Source organism: Coptis chinensis, chromosome 4, assembly GCF_015680905.1.
Source record: "Coptis chinensis isolate HL-2020 chromosome 4, ASM1568090v1, whole genome shotgun sequence".
Lineage (NCBI taxonomy): Eukaryota > Viridiplantae > Streptophyta > Magnoliopsida > Ranunculales > Ranunculaceae > Coptis > Coptis chinensis.
In genome coordinates this window covers 83697874-83719809 of record NC_141459.1, presented here as the reverse complement: position 1 = coordinate 83719809, position 21936 = coordinate 83697874, and the positions used below count along the sequence as shown (strand labels likewise).

At 36.2% G+C, this 21936-nt stretch overlaps 4 protein-coding genes across 11 annotated transcripts; 3 read left to right on the top strand and 1 right to left on the bottom strand.

The window, feature by feature from the left end:
* Nucleotides 1–290: 290 nt before the first annotated feature.
* Nucleotides 291–4807, bottom strand: LOC147505206 (uncharacterized). Of its 7 annotated transcripts, none has more exons than XM_086557791.1 (5): nt 4603–4807; nt 4231–4523; nt 3436–3504; nt 3114–3221; nt 291–1108 (listed from the first exon to the last, which is right to left on the bottom strand). In XM_086557791.1, exons 4-5 carry the CDS (start codon nt 3166–3168, stop codon nt 564–566), a joined length of 600 nt encoding a protein of 199 aa, XP_086413917.1. In that variant the 5' UTR covers nt 3169–3221; nt 3436–3504; nt 4231–4523; nt 4603–4807; the 3' UTR covers nt 291–563. The 7 variants fall into 7 exon arrangements, with proteins under 7 accessions (XP_086413917.1, XP_086413918.1, XP_086413914.1 ...); XM_086557792.1 differs by having other exon boundaries at nt 4301–4523; nt 4603–4739; XM_086557788.1 differs by having other exon boundaries at nt 291–3221; nt 3436–3509.
* A 655-nt stretch (nt 4808–5462) lies between these two features.
* LOC147505205 (Aldolase-type TIM barrel family protein) lies at nt 5463–8564 on the top strand. The gene is made up of 6 exons (XM_086557793.1): nt 5463–5599; nt 5738–5950; nt 6127–6222; nt 6553–6698; nt 7035–7254; nt 8194–8564. Exons 1-6 carry the CDS (start codon nt 5465–5467, stop codon nt 8386–8388), a joined length of 1005 nt encoding a protein of 334 aa, XP_086413919.1. The 5' UTR covers nt 5463–5464; the 3' UTR covers nt 8389–8564.
* A 3907-nt stretch (nt 8565–12471) lies between these two features.
* LOC147505204 (7-deoxyloganetin glucosyltransferase-like) lies at nt 12472–15139 on the top strand. Its single transcript, XM_086557783.1, has 2 exons — nt 12472–13026; nt 14176–15139. Exons 1-2 carry the CDS (start codon nt 12528–12530, stop codon nt 15129–15131), a joined length of 1455 nt encoding a protein of 484 aa, XP_086413909.1. The 5' UTR covers nt 12472–12527; the 3' UTR covers nt 15132–15139.
* Nucleotides 15140–17136: 1997 nt separating this feature from the next.
* On the top strand, nt 17137–21482 carry LOC147505203 (uncharacterized). 2 transcript variants are annotated; one of them, XM_086557785.1, is made up of 5 exons: nt 17137–18210; nt 18738–18905; nt 20167–20231; nt 20643–20871; nt 21153–21482. In XM_086557785.1, exons 2-5 carry the CDS (start codon nt 18780–18782, stop codon nt 21222–21224), a joined length of 492 nt encoding a protein of 163 aa, XP_086413911.1. In that variant the 5' UTR covers nt 17137–18210; nt 18738–18779; the 3' UTR covers nt 21225–21482. The 2 variants fall into 2 exon arrangements, with proteins under 2 accessions (XP_086413911.1, XP_086413910.1); XM_086557784.1 differs by having other exon boundaries at nt 18727–18905.
* The last annotated feature ends 454 nt before the right edge of the window (nt 21483–21936 follow it).

Below are 21936 nucleotides of genomic sequence, written 5' to 3'. Positions count from 1 at the left end.
GCGCTCTCTGCAGGTAGCCTTCCGCCCTTCCACTTTGGAGTACTAGAGGGTCATTAATTAAGGGTACCATTGGACTTAGTTTTATCATGGATCCTAACGGAATGTGGTAGTGCCAAAGAATTATAATCTGAGCTTCCTACCTTTGATATGTGAAGAATGTAGTTTAGATATATGCCTAATTTTTTTTTTTATCTGATCATGGTTTAAGAAAGTGTGAAATAAAGACTTCTATAGATCAGTCATGTAGTCTACAGCATTTGAGATAATTTTTTTTCCTTAAACCCAAAAGCAAAGAAAGAAAGTACCATCTGGTCTATTCATAATCATCTGCATTCTTCTCATGTCCCTTTCAGTAAACTAACAAAGACACCAAAACTCAAACTGAATGAGACTTTTGACTAATAAACACACAGGACTTATAAAAACTACGACAACAGACAGATTACTAAAATAACTGTGATCTTTTATAACTTATCCGATCACTTATTTTCTGATAGTTCAAAGTCATGGCTCGACTAAATTCGAAATTGCCATTTATTTCCAAATGTTCTGACACTCCGGATTCATGAAAGAGGAGGAGGATCAAAATCTGGCCAGTAATAAGGGTTCATAGGAGAACCATTGATATCTTTGTTTTCAATCTCATTGCTGCCGCTTCTAGAAACTGCTTCAGGACCTAAAACGTTATTGCTGTCTTTGAAAATCTCCTGTAAGTCCGAAGTAGTAAAAGGCACATTTTCAGGAAACCATTGGCTCACTGTGTTCTCTATTGTATCCGAGCTAGAAGTTTCTAGGAATTGAATCTGCTGATGCTGCGGCTGCAGTTCTTGTTGCCTTTGTTGATGCAGTATTAGTTGCTGCTGCTGCTGCAGTTCTTGTTGCCTCTGCTGAAGTAGTTGTATCTGCAGTTCGAGCAGCCTCTGCTGTTGCAACTGTTGCTGCCTATGCAGCTGCTGTTGTAACTGCCACTGCTGCTGCATTTGCTGCATCCTATGCTGCTGTTGCTGTAGCAACCTCTGCTGCTGCATTTGTTGCCTTCTATTTTGCTCTTGTTCTAGATGCCTCTGCTGCTGCTGTTGCAGAACATCAGGATGGAAATTGAGTCCTCCTGAAAGAGCAAAATCCCCAATGCTAGTTAAGCATTCTGAAGGTGGTACCGTAGGGACTGCAGACAGAAATCCAGAACATGAATTATAAGTAGGAGCATGTGCAATGGGAGCAACCGGGAAAGCACATATTGTCATCGGTTCTTTGGTCTTCACTGAAGAGGTAGGATTCAGAACTATTTTGGCCGCATCTGAAAGCATATTGCTAAGAGCATCAGCACTAGAATAATCTCTCTTGGAAGGTTGTTTATCCTTCCGTGAAGTACCTCCAATTGGGATGTCCCTTAGTGAACCTCCCTCAGTCCACTCTCTTTCACATGTCTTGCAGTGATACCGAGGCTGATTAGGAGAATGGTTGTTGTAATAGGAGAACTTTGTGTTCACACTGTTACAACGCGGACATTGCTTCTGTGGAATTCTTGGGACTTGTTGGTTATTCACCACAGTTTGCTGCCCTTCCCCTACTTGCTGTTCTTGTTTGATAGCTAGCACGACTCCCTTCTCTTGCTGCCCTCTCTCTCCATTCTGCTCCATCTCTCTGATTTTTCAATTCTTCTCTGTTGCTCTCTGTTTTCCTTCTCTAGTTGTGAGAATAAGCTCACCCGGACAAGGTTTAAATAGAGGGGGAGTATAACAAATTTGGTAAGACTGAGAAATCTTCTCTAATATAGCTAAATCTTTTTAAGATATTCATTTAATTTATTCTATTTGGGATGAAGAATAATGGAATTTCAGTTTGTCATTTATGGCCCAAGGAGGATTTAAGTTTTGACAGTGGTTTGGAAAAACAACAGGAGCAGGAGAATGACAATTAATCTGATATGAGACTGGAGATTAACATAATGCCTAAACCATCTTTTGTATCAAAGACAACAAGTACATGCTGAAGTACAAGACCAGGGGGAGCATTGAACAGATGAAGTAGGGGTTAGTGGAAGCCAAATCAGAGGAGTGTTTCAAGAGTGTTCCTATATGATTGAGACATGAAAGTATCAAATACTGTCATATATAGAACTAGATTCCAACTCCTCCCACCGCCTAATCACTATAGACTGACAGTAGGAACAATACTGTGGAGAAACACGTGGAGATCAACTAGATGAAGCACTCGGTTAATTGGTTTTACCACTATGAAATACCAAGGATTGGAATGCATATTTAATTATATGTTAATATTGCATTTTGAGAAAGTCCGTTATAGTTCACGATTTTTATTCTAGAGATATTTCACAAATATACGGTCGATAAATTTTGTCTAAGTACTGCCAACTGCATTCATCATCATTACACAAAAATGCATATTTCATCAAGGCTTTCTAAAAATTTGACATTTTGCATAATTCTGAACCAATTTTAGAATTTGAAATGCAACAAGAACACATGCCTTTGCCGTATAACGAATTCCTTTTTTGGTTAAAATAATGTTATTAGACATTTAATTTGGGAAATACATTTCATGAAAGACATGGCTAATGAAGCCGCTGGATTTATTGTGTTTATAATTAGGAGGATTGGTTTTGCTATTCAATAGGATTGGCTTTTATGATTTACTCTAGATCTCCAAAAACAACAGCAGCAACAACAACAACAACAACAACAATGCTGCTATGCCAACCAAGAAGTAAAATCATTCTCTAGATGAATGTGCAGAATTAACTTCAGTTCTCTAGTTGTCTAGTAACTAAGATATTCATGTTTAATGGGTTGGCTGCTATCTTAGTAATCCTCCCCCACATTGTTCTGCACCCTGTTTATGGAGGGAACAAAGAATCATGCCAAATGATGCAACTGAATTGTATATTTGATGGAAATATATAGTACACAAGTTAATATAAACCTTTAGTATGATAAAATGATGTTTACTTTAATGTAAAGAAAAGTAGTATTTGAAATATAACCAAAAGAAAGTAATACCTAATATAATGATTGATAGAATACTTAAACTTACTATTGCGCTCCATCAATCCATTAACAATTTTCTCTATAGCTCAGTAACCTTGGGAATACCTGTTTTCCATGTTTGCAGTCTGGAAGTAGCAATTTTCGAGGTCTTCCATATCATTGATGAAGTGCAGCTTTCCTTCCATCACGTCGAGATGCAAGTCTCAAGAACTACTGTAGTAACATTGACACTTGTGTTTTTCAGGAAGGTGGCAATACTATGAACTTAATGTACCAGGGGGTAGAAAAAACCATTTACATCCCAATCAAAGAGGAGTTTTACCAAATGCAGTGTGTTAAACAACTACATGAGGTGGTCAGGTCTTTAATTGTCCCTTTTTCAAAGACTTATTCCATGTAATTTTTACTGGGCGATGAATTAGCATACCTCAAGTGCTCCAAGTTTGTAGTCTTTCCATCATATAACATTTGCTTCTCCTGCTCCTAGAGATGACCACTGCACTATGATATGTGGCCAATAAGTGAGGATATCAAACAACTCCTCCATGCTATTAACACTATATATAAGGGAAACAGAACAGTGATGAAATTCGGTTATTTAGCATTCAATGTAGAGATGAAGGATAGACATATTGTCTTCCCTTCAAAGGAAGTATTTTGAGCAATTCAATTTGCTCATTTCTTGATATATATATATTTTTAATTTCTTGAAGAGAATCATTTGTAGAGATAGCTTATTTGTCTGGTATATGTTTCAACGTAGACAGTTGGATGAACAGTTGGTTTGAGTGCATTCAGTCTATGATAAGCCAAGTACTCTATCATAAAACCAGGCCGTACAGAGGCTAAAAACTCCTCAAAAGAAAGTTTAAATTGATATTTTTATTTTAAGAGACATTCTTTATAAGTGCCAACATTATAAATCATTCGGTGAACAAATTCTGGAATATTTACGAGGGTGATGAGTTTCAATATGCATCTCCTAGTTATCCTTTACATTGAGTAACAACATTTTGAGATTGTTAGGAATTAGTTAGTCAGAGCAATGCACTTGGTGTTTATGTAAGCATTATAGTCTACCAGATTGGATAATCTGCCAAGCACCTAGAAATTTTCTCATTTACGAGTTGCAAGAGAACACTAGTAAGGATACCAATAAAGACCAATCCATACAACATAAAGAAGAAGAATAAAATGGTTCAAAGGAGACAATAATAATTACCAGGTAATATAATACATTTTAGTCAAAGAAGTACATTAACAGAAATATGATTATCATTACTAATCCAAACCAGTTTTTGTAAGAACACTCCATAGCAGACACTTTGATTAAAGTCAAGAGCTCTTTTCCGTCGCCCAGAGACTGCTTTACGAGATAACGTACTAGTGAACAGATGACCAGTAGAGGCACTCGTGTTGCACCTGATTCGCATTGCTCCCCTTCTTGATATTAGTGAACATGGGATTACTGAGTGGAGAAAATATTTGATGGGGTTCTTCTACTTCAAGTCAAGTCTGTCAATGAGGAAGATAGTAAGTGGTATTGTATAGAGATTTTTTTTTTAACAAAGTTGAGGGTTCAGCAGACCCTTACCTGCATTACAATCTCAAAAATACATACTCAAGGAGGTATAAAGTATTATACACCATTATGCCAAATCATCAGCTACCCTATTAGTCTCTCGACACATGAATAAGAATGTTAATTGTGCACAGTGAGTCTGAGTCTACTAACACCTTCATGACAATCCAGACAGCCCTTCAATCCTTGAATAATAGTGGAATCTCTGGTTGCTCCCCCTGTACCACTGTAGATAACTGACCCTGAAGATAAGTCTTTGTTTCTGTGATTATTTTGTTCCTCGCCAGAAGATAAGAAGATAAGAAGATAACTGACCCTGAAGATAAGAAGATAAGCCTTGCATAGAGATTGCTATAGAAGAAGTAAAACGCTATTTTTCTAGAAGGAAAGAAGAAGTAAATGGTATTTTGCGAACCGCTCCCTCCAGTCAGTATTTCCGAGTTAAAAGGGCCCTATTTTTTTGGCAAGAAGGAATTTGTTGTATATACTATATACAGATCCTTTGATTGTGGATCCACGAGTGAAACGGTTTTGGAGCATTTTCCTTTTATATATATAACTTAAACGGACAAACACAAATTTCATGCATTTGGGGGAATCTGCGTGATATTTTGAGTATTCGGCAGAGTTTGGAGCGAAGACGAAGACGAAGACGAAGAGAACAGGGGTCAGACAGAAACCAACTTGTTGGGCCACATGACTTGAGGAGTTTTGGTAGTTCGAATCGAAAAGTGATTGTTCTTCTCTCCAAAAGGACAAAATAGGAGTCTTTGCATATCTTCGTGTCCTTTCAACACGTGTGTTTTTCTTATAAATAAAAACACACGCCGACTTCCAAGAGAACAGAGAGAGAGAGAGAGAGAGAGATAGAGAGATGGGTTGGAGAGGGATATTAGGCTTTGAATATGGAATAGTTCAAGCACCTCTTGGTCCAGATATATCAGGACCAGAACTTGTTGCTGCTGTTGCTAATGCTGGTGCAATTGGTACACTTAGAACTCCTGACAGGGTTTGCATACTTTTCTCTCTTCTTCTTACACTTCATACTTCTAACTCATCTTTTTAGTCATTTTTATCATACTTAAATATACTGCTGCCCACTTTTCTGATTTGAAACTGCAGATTCTCACCAATTTATTTGTTATAGGAGTGCCCGGATTACTTAAGGGAGCTTATAAGAAAGACAAAAGCGTTGACTAGTCAACCATTTGGCGTTGGTGTTGTTCTCACATTCCCACATAAAGAAAACATCAAGGTTATATTGGAAGAAAAGGTTGGAATATTGCAGGTTTCTTGGGGTGAATTCCCAAAGGAACTTGTACTTGAAGCTCACCGAGCTGGGGTCAAGGTTGTTCACCAAGTAAGTCAATATTGTTTAAATTTGGGCACATTCAATAGCACCTCGCTAGACTTTGACTTAATTCAAGAGTTTATCTAGATCTAATCAGTGTTTGGGATAGATGGGCAGTACCTAATTAAACCAAATTTGATTTTCTTATCTTCCACCTAATTAGCTTACTTATATTACCATGATAGGTTGGAAGTCTTGATGAAGCTGAGAAAGCTGTAAATGCTGGTGTGGACGCAATCATCGTCCAAGGGCGCGAAGCAGGTGGACATGTCCTAGGAAAGGTACTAGTGTGCTACTGTTAGATTCGCATCCAATAATCTGCTGAATGAGAGTTTTCGTATGTATGTACTGTATGTCTTCTGTGGTTTACAATCTTTTTTAGTTAATATGTACTGTAAGTTAGTTTGTAAAGCATTGGAATCGAAGTTTCTATATTGCAAGATCTAACCTTTCTCGAAATGTTCTTCCCATTTACCAACAAATGGTCTTTGATATCACGATTCATGGATACTAAGTGACACAATGTGTTTAACTTTTTGATGTTTTTAATTTACAGATGTATATAGGAAAATTATTCATCTCTTTAGCATTGATTCTAATTGTTTTTTCAGGATGGATTGATGTCGCTATTGCCAAAAGTAGTTGATCTCGTTGCTGGTCAAGATATACCCATCATTGCTGCAGGTGGTATTGTGGATGGGCGTGGTTATGTTGCTGCTTTGGCCCTTGGGGCTCAGGGCATCGGCCTTGGCACTAGGTGAGCGGTATAATGGTTCTTTTTCACAGAAGCTAAGGTAACAACACTGTAATGAAAGTTGTTCTATCTGTGAAGGAGATGTTTATAGTAAAAAGTTAGAGTGATAAAAGTCCTCGTTCCAGAAACTATGTATAGAACGACCACTTAGGTTTCATAACCAGGTTCTGATTTCATTTTTTTTATTTACACACTTATCATTTAAACTACTTCAGTTTTTTGCTTTTTCGGAAGCTATCGTGCGACCAGTGTCCAGGTTGCAACATAGACATGCAGTCTTTAAACTGGTGTCCCAGAAAAGATATGATCTTACCTAAGAATTTGTTCCTTTATTTACAGATTTGTCGCAACTGAGGAAAGCTATGCTCATCCAACATACAAGAGGAAGTTGGTTGAACTAGATAAAACCGAATATACTGATATATTTGGCCGTGTAAGGTGGCCTGATGCTCCACAGAGGGTCCTTCAGACCCCTTTCTTAATTGACTGGAGGCTTCTTCCAGATCATGAAAATGAGGCAAACCAACCAATCATTGGCCATACTACGATACATAGAACGGTTGGCTTCTCCTAACTTTATGTACTGTTCTAATGAAATATTTAATATTTTCAACAAGTTGTTATATTTTGGTTTGCATATTTTTTTATGTAACTTCATTTTATTACATGGAGGTGCAACACATATGATTGCAAGTACTATTATATTCTGTTATATAAGCAGTAGGCCAGTAGTCATGATGAAAATTGATGTTTTGATATGCTTGATTCAATTATTCCATCCCCTTTCTGCATAATAGTTTAATAGCATCTCAGCTTGCATCTTTCGACCTGTGTGTGCTGAATAACAACAGAAGTGATATAATAATGTTATCTAGGTGATCACAATCTTGGCACTCTTCGAAAGGGAAAATTTTGCAAACAGAGCAACTTTTTATTAACTTCTCTGACCTTAAATCGTTTGTGATAGAATATTTCCAAGGTCTAGTAAATAAAGAATATACAAACCCGAATATTGAGAGATCATACTTGGAAAGAATATAGAATATACAAACTTTTTGTTGACAAGTTTCAGATGTAATCAGTTGAATTTGTATTATCTCCTAAACACCACTTGCTAGTTGCTATAGGCGTATGGACGTTATAGAAGTTAAGCGATCTCCTTCCCTCATATTTTTCCCTGTTCCACTTTTTATATTAGCTCATTTTCGGATATAAGATGTGGGAGTGTGTGTCTGTTCTGCCATTGCTTGTTGAATATGTCATCCTCCTAACTATGTTTTCCATGTATGTAAATAAAGAAAAGAGTAAAAGACCAATATACAGTAACTCAGAAGGTGTTCACCCCTTTGGCAAAAAGAAAAAGACATTGTTCAAGAAGATGTGCTGAGTTATTAACTCTGTTGTTTTTTCAAATATGTTATGAGTAAAGGACTCTTCTTGATGGCAAAGCTTAATGAATTAAATATTGTACTTACAGCTCTTATTTATTTTCTTCCAGGAAGTAGAGATACGTCGTTTCGCAGGTACGGTTCCTAATGTTTCAACAACAGGTGACATTGAAAGCATGGCAATGTATGCTGGGGAAGGTGCTTGCCTTATCAAGGAGATACTACCTGCAGGTCTACTGGTACTGAGGCTAGTAGAAGAAGCTAAACTAGTGATTAAGCAACAATCTTTAGATGTCACTAGTTGATGTGAATTTATTGACTAAGTATATGAGTTTGGAATGAAAACACAATGGAGGGTTCCATGTAACAATATAATAATTAGGCCGTCAATGTTTTACATCTAATGCAAATGTAAACGTTCCGTCAGATTTCTGAATAACTTTATATTCTGGCTCTAATGCAAATGAAAACATTCTGCGCTTTGGTGGCTGCTAATAGTTGGTAAGTGATACATGTCAGATATCTGAATAAATGGCGAGTATATTCTGTTGTCTAAGATTTCGCTATGGCAGAGACTACTGCGGTACTCTTAATTCTGACCTTTGGAGAAATTTCAAAATGTTTGAGTGCGGATTGTGTATCAGTTCTGAAGGGTAAAATGAATGTCTGGTTGATCCTGTGTGTTGTTACTTCGTTGCGTGTTTACTGAGTAGTAAGTAAATTGGAGATATTTTCAGAAGAAGCTGAAGCGTTTTCTACGATGATGTTTGTCAGTCTGTGCCACATTCTAGCTTATAGCACTATATCCTATTTGAGGTTATTTCAAATGTCTGTAATTGGAGTATGAGCGAGGCAGCGTGACATAAAAAATGATGATGCCTGCTTCTACACAAGTCAAATTTCCCCTTTGTAGGTAATACTTTGTGGAGGCGTCTGGTGGTACAGAATTTTGTAAACAGACATGTTCTCAATGCATATTTGAAGATCCAAATGTACGTACGATGAATACTTGTTACTGGCAAGCGGCAGCACTATGGTGACCTTGTTGAACGCGCCCAGTAAGAAATATTGGACATGTAACTAATCTTTTCAAACTTTTGAGCATACTACCGACACAACCAGAGCTCATCAACTTTTAAAATGCAACGAGTTACTCCAATCTGCTTTCACCACGGCGATTCATCCTATTTGGTTTAATTCTTCCATCACTTTAAAAATGCTCAGCCTGTACAATACCTCTAACTAGAATTGGTAGCAACCTTCTCTATACATGGTCAAACCATAATACAAATCGTATGTGCCATCCAAAAGGAATTGGTAGCAACATCCAAAAGGTTGGATAAGTCTTACAACTATGCACCAGACAACTTTTCATTCAAAATTGTCAACCATTTTAGTATATCTTCAAATGTTACGTATAACTCCTTCCATTTTCATTCAAAATTGTCAACCATTTTAGTATATCTTCAAATGTTACGTATAACTCCTTCCAAGGACGACAATCAATCTTGGTTTGTTTGTTTCACTTCATTATAAGGATAAATCATCATCAAAAGATACATTTGTTTTCAAGAGATGGAAGAAATGATTTCCAACTTCCAAGGGATTGGTGGATTAAGATCTGGAATGCACCCATTGATGAAATATTGCTCAAAAGTCAAGATCCCCTTAGGTTCAGATATCTACACGTACAACTTTGAATATGGGCAGAAAGATTCTGCAGGCTAACATCATGTATGGGCCCTTCCACAACTGCGCAAGTCTGCAAGTTCACTTGGAGTTGTATTACTAAATTAGTAAATGGTAAACAACAATTGTATACATATGTTGTTACTACATCAATGCGTACTTTAAGGCACCACTAATCACTCAATTATTGCCAAGAAAGATGATAAGTTGGACAGAAATTCCAATTAGTAGAGCTCGTGACACAAAGAAATATTACTCAAATAATAAGAACCGCTTGATGAAATGTTGGTACCATACTACCATCTAAGTTTCATGATTTTTTTTCAAGTACGAATCAGATAGTACAAGACTGGTACAACAGTTGCTCTGGCCCTCGGCATTCTCCACACTTCACCGTTTCATCTCTGATAACAAATTAACAATAACCTACTCAAATTTGTCAATACGCTCCCTGATGAACTATTACTACTGGTGTGCAGCAGTGCAGGTTATTTGGTGGCCTTCCTTTGCGGAGCAACAAACTAATTGTCAATAATGTGAAAACAGAGGAATAATAATAATTTTATTGGGCGGATTAAAGAGCAACCAGTTCACTAAATATAAATGCCGAGTGTTAAACAGTAACAAAAACACATAAGATGAGACATTGACGAATACAATACGGCACTACTCTGTCACTTCATAATTGTCGACAGATAGTTTACAAAGGGATTACAATTTTGCACGCCACTTTTTCCTACTTCCAAACAATATTATGATTTCTAACTAAAATACTCTTATTTTTTTTTCCACACCATTTCTAAACCATTAATATTTATAGTCTGAAAAAGATATTTTAGTCACAAATTATAATATTGTTTGGAAAGGAAAAAACATAACATGGAAAACTGCATTCTCTTTACAAATTGGACACATGCATAGGAATATTGGCAATCAACCCACGTAGTCAACTACAGCAATTGTTTGATTAGATGGTGGGACTTGGACGGTTAGTGTTGTTGTCAGTAATGGGACCTTATAACCACGACCCATTGATCGGTTGGTAGTGTGGTTGACTGTTAACTAATTTGGTAATGGGATTAAATAGTGGTAAAACACACAAAAAAAAAAAAAAAAAAAAAAACAAAAAAAAAAAAAAAAAAAAAAAAAAAGCAAATGGGACCTTATACATAACTTGTAATTATGCACACCGCTCTGGGGACCAAAAAAGAGTATGTTTTGTTACCTAAAGAAAGAGTTTAGCATAATATGTGTAGCAAATGTAGGGTTGGTTAGAATTTATATACAGCTAGTTAGGTCATATCGCTTATACGGCCACGATTTTTATAAAATAGTAAATAATATTTTTTTTTTTTTTTTTTTTTCGATAATCTATAATATTATTTTTTTGGCTTATTAAATATATCAATTATTAAAATACTATGTATACAACTATAATTATAATTTAAAAACTGGAATAGGGGTAAAATCGTCAGATAGGCTGTGAGAACCGAGAGACAGGAATTTGGCTAGCTCATCCACACCACGTATAAGAGCATCTCCAATGGGGGGTGTAAACAGTATAAGTTGTAGATTTTACACCCCCAAAACAAAAAACACTGTTCCAACGGAGTGTGGAAACCGTATATGATAACTATCAACTAATACGAGAGGGAAATTTCCACCTTGTTTTCACATTGTTAAATAGTACGGACGTCACTTTAAGTGACGTGTGAGAGTTAAGAGAACAGGGGCGACCATTCAAATTATGCTTCAGCTAATATGAATGAAAGAAAATTCTACAGTCATTCCTCCTCTTTCCTCCATCACTCCTCTCTCCTTCACCACTGATCACTCCTTCCCCTCCATCAATCATCAACACACTCAATTGACCGAAGCAACATCAAAAGCAAAACACGTAACTACACATAACATCAAAAGTTGGGTTGTTTGATCTTGTTCTTCTAGTGTCAATATCTATACTTTTTTTTAAAAAATTAATCTCTATTGCAAAAATCAGAAACTATAACATCATAGTTTCAATCTTGATGGACTACATTGGTTTTTTGATTAATTACATGAATTTTTGGAATTATTGAAAAGACTAAAAGGGAAGGACTTATGGTTATCCTGATTTTGTGAAGGAGAGATGCGATAATTTTTTGAATCAATCATCATTCAAACTGCTGTTTTAGATTTGGATATCGTATTCTAGATTGGTTTCGAATTTGAGGATCAATTTCGACATCAATTGTTACATAAATGATGAGCCTCAGTCAAACCAACAATGGAGTTTGATGTTGAGGTGTTGAACCAAGCTTTAATTTAATTTCAGATGAAGTTCTGTTCATTCATTATTTGATATAACTCCCATCTTAAAATTTTCCCATTGGAGAGGCCTCAGTGTGTGAATTTCCATGCTATACATTAAAGTGGAATGGAGAGTGTAAAATCCTAGTGGCACCCATGTGGAGCCTATATGGAGGTGTAAATTCACACCCTCCATTAGAGATGCCCTAAATAGACAAATAGTAGAGATTACGGTTATATATACTAGCCTTAGCACGTGGTTCCCACCTAGGTACGGTCTCTCTCTATTGTTTTTTTATTGGTGAGGTCCACAAAAATTAAAAAAAAAAAAATAATAATAATAACAATAATATAAAAAAAAAAAAATAGGAACACAGCAAAACCATAGACAGCTCTATCGGGGTCACTCTCACACACGCAAGTTATAAAGTAGTAGAGATGGACGACCTTGTGATAGGAGTTATCAATGGGTTCGGAGAAGCCCCATGCTGTTTGCATTCCATTCCCAGCACAAGGCCATGTAAACCCCATGATGCAACTGGCCAAGCTTTTAAACTCAAGAGGGTTTCATATCACCTTTGTCAACACCGAATTCAATCATAGACGCTTATTGCGATCTAAAGGTCCCGACTCATTAAAGGGCCTAGATGATTTCAAATTTGAAACTATACCCGATGGATTGCCACCGTCGGATAAAGATGCCACCCAAGACCCCCCTGAAATATGTGATTCAACCAGAAAACATTGCTTGGCACCTACTATTAATCTTGTCCACAAGCTTAATTCAACTTCAGGTATACCAAGAGTTAGTCTAATAGTTTCTGATGGGATCATGAGTTTTGCTATTGAAGCTGGGAAACAACTAGGAATTCCAGAAATTCAGTTCTGGACTGCATCAGCTTGTGGATTTATGGGTTACATCCATTACCGTGAACTCATCAAAAGAGGCCTTGTACCACTTAAAGGTATAATTTATCTGTTTTCACTTTTGATACTGTTAGAGGTGGATCTGTAGTCTCAATATATTTAGTAGTCTACTCTTGAGTGTGTGTCCCAGATCACGGGCTCGGTTAGCACTTAGCAGACTGTTGAATACTGATTTAAGTCTAATGTCTTAATGATGAGTAAAGTATAAATAAGCTCATTCAACCAAGGCCCAAAATTTCGATATCGGTTAATATATCGGTGTATCCAAAAACCGAGATATATCGGATATATCGGATATCTCGGTTCTTTTGGTGACCAGTCCAAAGTTTCTAAAATATCGGATATCTCACCGATATATCTCGGATATCTCGGATCTCTCGCCGATATATCTCGGATATATAGGATATTTCGGAAATTTCAATATTAAATTATTAACAATTGGTCAAAAAGTCAACCGATATATATCGATTATCTCGGAAATATCGATTATCTCGGCGATATAAACTTTCATATCGGAAATTCCGATATATCTCGGAAAAAAAGGGATTCAATATTCGGTGGATATATCTCAAAAAAATCGATATCGGTGTACCAATTTACCGAGATATATCGGCGAGATATCGGATATCTCGGCGATATTTTGGGCCCTGCATTCAACCTCAGGCTCAACACAGGAATGTGTTTGTCCGTCTCGATATATGTCTACAACTGTGCGTATGTTGGCTAATGTGTAAGCGCACAGAGAATATCTCAAGTAACAAAGTGTTATGATCACATGATAAGGCGCAGCAGCAGCTGCATCAGAGTAAAAGAGTAACATCTATCCATAATCCGTGGACTAAAGGAAGTTTTACATAAATATGTTCTCTGATTGAATGTTAGACGAGATATTTGGTATGTCATCAAGTTGACTTGAGCCTTAGGTTACTTGACTTGGGGAATGCGCAGTGGTCAGTGGAGTTTCATAAGATTTTTAAGTCAACTTGGAAACTCATCCAAGGCAGAATTTAAACAACTCATTTTATTTGAATCGAAAATACTATAATTTACTGTTATCTCCATAAAATAATCGACTGGAAAACATGTCATTTTTTGTACTATCAACTTGATATTTTGATTAAGTAGTTCATGGAGTATCTTAATGTGAAAGTATTTATACCTTCTCCTAAACTTTAACACATCTGCAGACGATAGTTACCTTAGCAATGGCTACCTGGAGACCCCCATTGATTGGATACCGGGTATGAGAGATATCCGGCTTATGGACTTGCCAAGCTTTATCAGAACGACTGATCCAGAGGACATTATGCTAGACTTTATGGGAGAGGAAGCGCAAAATTGTCTATTTGCTTCCGCAATAGTCTTCAACACTTTTGACGACTTTGAATATGAGGTTTTAGATGCAATTTCTTCTAAGTTTCCTCAAATTTACACCGTTGGTCCTCTGCCCTTGCTGGCTCAACAATTGCCAGAAAGTGAACAGCTGAAATCAATCCGGTCAAGCCTGTGGAAAGAAGACTTGGGGTGCTTAAAATGGTTGGACAGAAGGGATCCAAAATCAGTTGTTTATGTGAACTTTGGTAGTGTAACAGTTATGACTGATCAAGACCTGATAGAGTTTGCTTGGGGACTTGCCAATAGCAAACACTCTTTCTTGTGGATCATAAGACCAGATGTCCTAATGGGTGAATCCGCTGTTCTACCTGAAGAATTTATTGAAGATGTCAAAGACCGAGGAATGATAGCTAACTGGTGTCCACAAGACCAAGTTCTCTCTCACCCTTCTATTGGAGGATTTCTCACGCATTCTGGATGGAATTCTACTCTAGAAACTATTTGTGTTGGTGTGCCGGTGATTTGTTGGCCATTCTTCGCTGAGCAACAAACTAATTGTCGATATGCATGCACTACCTGGAAGATTGGCATGGAAATTACTAATGTAAAAAGGGAGGACATTAAGGAACTTGTCATGGAACTGATAGGAGGAGAGAAAGGTAGAAAGATGAGAAACACAGCCTTGAAATGGAAGGAAAAAGCTGAACAAGCCACTAGGGAAGGAGGGTCTTCTTACAAGAATTTTGAAAGATTGATCAGAGATGTACTCCATCCATTCCAAATAATCAAAAATAATCAACTGCTATAAGGAACAAATCGTTTACTCTCCATATAACTAGCTAGTTGAATTTCTTCATCGATGGAAAAGCTCTTTTTATAAAAGATTTTAACCTAGCTGGTCTTCTGAAGGTAACAGACCCTCTTCCATAGTAGCATTGATATGATTATTAGCCAAGGGACACTGCAGTATCTAATATCTATGACACCACTCCTATGGGGGACTTGCAGAAATGTGTTACACCTAAATGTTGACATGAAAAAGCCCATGTTTATAATTATCAACAAAGAAGTACCAAATTTCATTAACAAGCATAAACACGATAAACTTTACGGTAGTTTATATCGACATATAAAAGCTCAGGTATGCAACCCTATAATCCGAAAACAAAAACTCATTCCATCAAAGTAAACACCACGCTTATGGAGTTGATGAACCGATGATACGAAGGTACTGGTAGTCCTGAGGGGACGGCATCTTCCTAACATAGTTAGCAACATAGTACAAAATATTGCGATATATATCGAGATATCAGAAAAAGATATATAAATATCACGATATGCTCCTAGATATATTCAACTGTAAATATCGACAATATTTGTGATATTTAGAGATATTTTGTGATATTTTGTGTAGTTAATAATTTTATTTAATATTTATCATTATATTTCAAATAAATATAAATTATATATCATGATATATCAAAAAATATCTACAATATCTATAGTATTTTTTGATATTTTGGATATATCTACGATATTTGCATGTGAAACAATGTCAAATATCCCCAAATAGAGAGAAATATCCACAATACATATTTATAAATTAAGGATCGATATTTTGTCATATCCTAATATTTTTATACTATGGTTAGTAGTACTTAACAACGGAGTCTCAATTTAGTCTTTGAGAAAAAAATAAAAATAGTAATCTCAATATGGGACATTTATTTTAACAAATATAAATCCTTGATGATCACTACATTTATAGCCCTAATCAAGCGTTCTAGTGAAGGTGATTATTGGGATTTTTTTTTGGGCTATTACAAAAAGACTTCATAGTTAAGTCTTGTAAGTTATATATACTGGTATGATGCATGTCGGTGACATATATATTGTTTTTATCCACAGATCAAATGATTACAATGAGAGTAACATCCTAAATATAGGAAAATAATATGGACAAAACAATTTAAAAAATGTGAGGATATCATTCAAAATAAACAAATATTATAGTACTGTTGCGGGACTGTAGCTCAGGATTAAGATTTTTAAATTAGTAAAAAATGAGAATAACAAGTCCCCTGTTTTGTTTTCTCAAGTTCATTCAATATTAACACTTCTAATCGATCTTTCTATCATTCTCAAGTCTCAACAACAACCCCATAGTTTTCTTTGAGAAAGAAAACTTTATCTACATGGAAAAGAAAAACTCTTATGAAACTTCATGGACTGAGCAATGGGACTACGACCCGAACACTCCTGCTCGAAAAGATCGACAAAACAAGAAGCAGACTGGTGATGCAAGCAATAAATATGGAAAGATGGTAGCAGAAGGTTTTGATAAAACCAAAGCGGTAGCTTCAACAGGTATTGAAAAAGTGAAAGAAGGAGCCACTTTGGGTTTCAATTGGATCAAAGAGAAGTATAACAAGACCAACCAAAAGAACTGAGGAGATACTTGAGTTTTGATGTGATTAGAAGTGTTGCACTCATAACTCTTTTATCTCTTCTTCTTATTCTATAGCTTGATTCTGTTAAGATTGGATATGGTTGTGTTCATCTACTTGCTCAGTTGTTCTTAAATTGATTTTGCTCTTGCTTATGTTTATGATCTTTGTATGATCATTCCTTAGTTTGATTTTATCTTGGTAATAATGCTACGTTCTTTCTTGTTGAAGAATCTTAATATATTAATAAAAGGTAGTTTTATAACTTGGCGACTTGGCCATTGACCGAGTTGCATCCAAAGTCGGGGGTTCCAAAATTTATGTGTGTAGTTTTCATCACTGGTGACGCTGTTACCAAGTTTGACACTGGAAATACACACAAAGAAGAAGGATTACGACTTCTTCACCCACACCTGCTCAAGGCAATCGTGAAGAATAATAAAAAAACTCACCCTTATACAATTATGTTCTCTGGCCTCCATTACAGCCCTTGTCCACCAACGCCCAAAGGAAGCTTTGTGCTTCCATTGTCCAAGTCGTCATTGTTGAATTGAATTCTCGTCTGCATCGCCTTGTGGTTTGATTACAGTGAACTATACTTGAAGAGATCGATGATCAGAGAATATTAGGAAGCAATTGTTGGAATCTCTTGTTTTTCAAAATACTAAGTGTGTGTGCAAAGTGGAGGAGATGAACAAAGAGTATTCTCTCCACTTTAGTACATAGAAGATAGTCCCACATTGGTTATCCACCACTAGCTAAGCAAATATATGAGGACCTCTACCATAACCTTAGGGTACAAAGGCGTTTGTGTTAGGAGGGAGGACTCACCCAAAGCCACGTGCCCAAGCCGAGTCGGCGTCGAGCTCGGGCTTACTATGTGTGTGGGGGCTTGGGCAAGTGCCTAAACTTGTTTTTGCTCACTACACCATAACAGCATATTTGTGACACTGGGCATTTTCTAATTGTGTTTTTGCTCACTACACCATAACAGCATATTTGTGACACTGGGCATTTTCTAATTGTGACGCCATATTGGTGTCAGAAATTTTGTGACGGCATTTTGGCGTCAGAAATTGATAATTATCATCACAAAAATACAGAAATTTACATAATTTAATTCTGGCATTTATTCTAAAACATAGTGATGGCCAAATGGCGTCAGAAATAGGCACGTGTTAGTTCACGCAACTTCAAAGGGCAATTTTGTTACAAAGTTTTATCGATCTCACCTCTTAGTCAAAAAAGTGTTCTTCATCTTCTTCTCCATTTGCGAGATTTGTAAGTTTTCTGACAGTAATAAGCAACAAGCAAAAGGTTGCCTTTCAAACAGTAACGAGCCAACAAACGTAATAAAATTTCTCTCTCGCTCCGTTTTTTTTTTCCTTCATCTTAAAATCCCGATTCCCAATTCTCGTCTCAGATCTCACGCACGCAAAGGTATAATTTCTCCTTCCATTTATCATTTTAATTATATATATGTAGATCTCAAGAATTGTAAGTTTCAAATAGATCTCTCGATTTAGGTTTAGAAAAAGTTTCGATATATCAGCTCCATTTAAAATGAATTCTTTTCATCTTGGATTCTTAATTCTAGTGAATTTGATGATCAGAGTATTGATTTTATAGTGTGTGAAAATTTAACACTATGTTTGATCACAGTGTGTAAAGTTACAGTCATTTTGATTAGTTTTAACTATTGTAAAGTTTCAAGATTAATTTTTTATGTTGAATTTCTAAATTGATTGCTGCAAATTTTCGTAATGTTTGTTGTGAGTCCCTCAATTGATGGGAAGTTGGGAGTAAAATAAGACGTAAAAGCGGTTTTTGGTGTTGAGGTTTTGTGATGATGTATAGGATTTGTGTTTTATGTTCTTGCTACCGTCCGCTGTATCATTGTTAACTCTGTTTGAATACTATTATTAACGTAGTCTTTCTTCTGGCATTTTCGTTAAGAGCTCTTGCAGTTGGGAGCTGCTGTGATTTCTTCCGACATTCCTGAGCCTTCTATGGCAGCTGATATTGTCACTGTTGGCAACTCTTGGTTGAGTTCCATCATTAAACAAGGGATAATTGAACCCATACGAGATGTCGAGCTACAAGATTGGTTCAAAGGTTTAAGTGAAAAGTGGAAGGTAGAATTCCAAATCCATGCCTCTTATGTTTGCTCATGTCAACCTGTTTAGTTATTAAGGGCTGTTCCTAGTGGTAACGTCTTTTTTTAGGAATTGTGGTTCTATATCTTGTTGACTTCAACCATAACAATGACACCAAAGCAATAAATAATTCCATCAAATTATAGATGCCTTAGTCGTAAGCCCTGCTTATCCAAAAAGGAGTAGCAAGCTTTCTAATTAAACAATATTGAGATTCTTCTTTCAATATCATAGCTACATTAACTACAGTTTCTGTTGAGGTTACACACCTCTCCTTTGAATCTGAGTCAAAGAGACAATTTGCAAACTTTCACTGTGTTTGGATTAAAACCTATATTATATTGTCTTATTTTTTTTTTCCGTCCATTACTGGTCAAAAAGCTTCATGGAAATTAATCATTTTCTATTTAATGTACGTCTGAAGGATATCTAAGATAAAAATTGGAAGGGGTGATGTTTTTTGAGATTGTTGTATCTATTTATTGCTTGGGAAAAATTGTAACTAATATGTCAATTACCTACATCACTAGCACAATCTTTAAGATTATGGATGAGATCAAGTGTAATTTACTTACGTGCATTCTGTTACATGGTAGTAGCATATTGTAAGAAATCAAGCAGTTCAATTATAATGAAATTAAACATTTTACCATCACCAATTAACTGTTGATAGTTTTGATACAATCTTACAATGGAACTTGACAGTTCTGACTTCTGAGTGCTACTGCTTACTAGTGAGTGAGTCGTAATGATATCCGTTGTTAGTGTTGGGGACTTGGGGGTAAACCTCTGTATTCGGCACACCAGTCACCTCTACAATGCATTTAGCTGGATCTTGACATTTACGCATAATTAAACAAACTTTACGCATGCAAGTAAAAAGAATTACCTGGTAATTATGGTGCATAATAAAACCAAATCACCTAACTGACCTAATTCTCACCTAATTAAGATTGATTGATAAACTTAAGAATTAAGATGCAATAATGCAAATGAAATGAAGGAATTTGAAGCTGCTCCATGCCTCCATGCAGTTGAATCATGTAGTCCTGATGTTTTAAACTTTTAAGTCCTCTAGTCTGACGAATTAGGGTAGCTAAGATATTAGTGGCAGAGAAGTGCAAGTAGCCCGATGTCTGAAGAGTCAAGTCTCAAACTCTCACACTTATTACTTCATTATATATATTTTCACTACTTTCCACTTGAGTGATTTTCATACACACAATTTTATTTTCTGCAGGCTTTACCACAGTTTGGCATTTACACAAGCGTTAGAGTTTGCTCTGATTGTTTTAATGATCCAAAGTAATTCTCTATTTCGCCTTGTGTTTCTATTATGTTATTGATTTTAATTTACGGTGGAGCTTAAACAAGACTCCACAAAGCTTAGTTGTGTCATACTGTCTGGTCTGGTGTGCTACCAATGCATCGTTTGGTTTTAAAACTTATTTCATGCACTAGTAATGATTGCATTTTGCTTAAATGTCCAATCCGAAGTCATGGAAAGATGGAACTGTATTAATACTTTGGGGATACTTGATGGAGGTGAAAAACCTTTAAAACTTTGCACCTTCCCACAAGCTGCACAACTTTGATCCTTTTCAGTTCCGTACTCGCAAGATTTTGACAAAAGAAATCCCGAACTAACTTCAAACCTTAGTGAAAAGAAATTGTGCATGACACATTATATTACATATATTTTCTGGTGTTTTACAGATCTGGGAAATATGACCCTCCGCTTACTTCCAATGGGATTGATGCTACAATAGATGCTTTATCCAGAATAGACGTTACTGAGGATGATACCACTGCAAAAGCTGAATCGAGTGCAAATCAGCAGCACTCCGTTGTAAATGTCACAGAGTGCAAGTGTGGGATGCCTTTATGCATTTGTGTAACCTCGGTTCCGGATTCATCTCTACAGATAGATCCATCGCAGTTGCAGGTACACAAAAAGTTTGTGTTCTTGGATGGATTTTTTCTTTCCATTTTTGTATTATAGTATTCTTGGATGGATTTTCATTTTTTCTTTCCTTATGCTTGTATAGTTCCTCCTATTCCTTCTTGTGAAATGTTGTTGCCTTTCTTATTCATTACTTTGACTCTAAAAATTTCTAAACAATGTTTCTGCTGTAAGACTGGAAAACTGAAATTTGGTGAACTTTACCTGTGTATGTGATGCATACCTTGTTCAGTTATTCATTTACCATTTCCTTGAGCATGCAGGTTGTCTGTCACCTTGGTCCATGCAACTATGAAGTAACAAACAATCGCTTGGTTGGGCATGTGGAGTCTTGAAGCACTCCTGTACAACTTTTTTTGTCTATATAACTTCTACATTCTCACTATTTGCCTTTATTCACTAGTTTGCAGAATACAAAACAAATGTATGATGAATTTTTTTCCATTACTTTTTGCTCATAGATGAACTTGAATACTTAATATGTGATCTTGAGTTGTAGTCGAGTGATTACATTATATTGGTAGATCTTTTTATATATTTTTGTGTTAATCATTTTGTGATATATGCTTTGTTAAATTTTGGCATTTGGGGTTTTTATGGTTGTATTTATGCAGGTGATTTAATGGGGAGAAAAAAGAAAAACAGGATGGCAATCAAAAACGAAAGTTATTTTTTTTCAATTAAATGATATTTTGTGACGCCTGTCAGGCGTCACTAATTGCAAAGGGCTGTCATAAATAACTGACACCAACAAGCCGTCACAAATATTTGTGACGCCATAATGCCGTCACAAAAAAAAAAGTGACACCAAAGTGCCGTCACAAATTACTGACGCCAAAATGGCGTCACAAATATTTGTAACGCCACAGTGCCGTCACAAAAAAAAGTGACACAAATTGAGACGCCAAATTTTTGACGCCAAAATGGCGTCACAAAAAATAATTGTGACGCCAAATAGCCGTCACAAATTTGCTGTTTTGGTGTAGTGGCTTCAGCAAGTGGAGGAAACCGACTACCTGTGACCGACCTTACCTCTTGTTTTTGCTT

Coding starts and splice junctions, on each gene's coding strand:
- LOC147505206 (XM_086557788.1), bottom strand. CDS start 1,640: ATGGAGCAGAATGGAGAGAGAGGGCAGCAAGAGAAGGGAGTCGTGCTA.
- LOC147505205 (XM_086557793.1), top strand. CDS start 5,465: ATGGGTTGGAGAGGGATATTAGGCTTTGAATATGGAATAGTTCAAGCA. Junction 5,951..6,126: donor GGGTCAAGGTTGTTCACCAA/GTAAGTCAATAT, acceptor TTACCATGATAG/GTTGGAAGTCTTGATGAAGC. Junction 6,223..6,552: donor GTGGACATGTCCTAGGAAAG/GTACTAGTGTGC, acceptor TTGTTTTTTCAG/GATGGATTGATGTCGCTATT.
- LOC147505204 (XM_086557783.1), top strand. CDS start 12,528: ATGGGTTCGGAGAAGCCCCATGCTGTTTGCATTCCATTCCCAGCACAA. Junction 13,027..14,175: donor AGGCCTTGTACCACTTAAAG/GTATAATTTATC, acceptor ACACATCTGCAG/ACGATAGTTACCTTAGCAAT.
- LOC147505203 (XM_086557785.1), top strand. CDS start 18,780: ATGGCAGCTGATATTGTCACTGTTGGCAACTCTTGGTTGAGTTCCATC. Junction 18,906..20,166: donor GTTTAAGTGAAAAGTGGAAG/GTAGAATTCCAA, acceptor TATTTTCTGCAG/GCTTTACCACAGTTTGGCAT. Junction 20,872..21,152: donor TAGATCCATCGCAGTTGCAG/GTACACAAAAAG, acceptor TTGAGCATGCAG/GTTGTCTGTCACCTTGGTCC.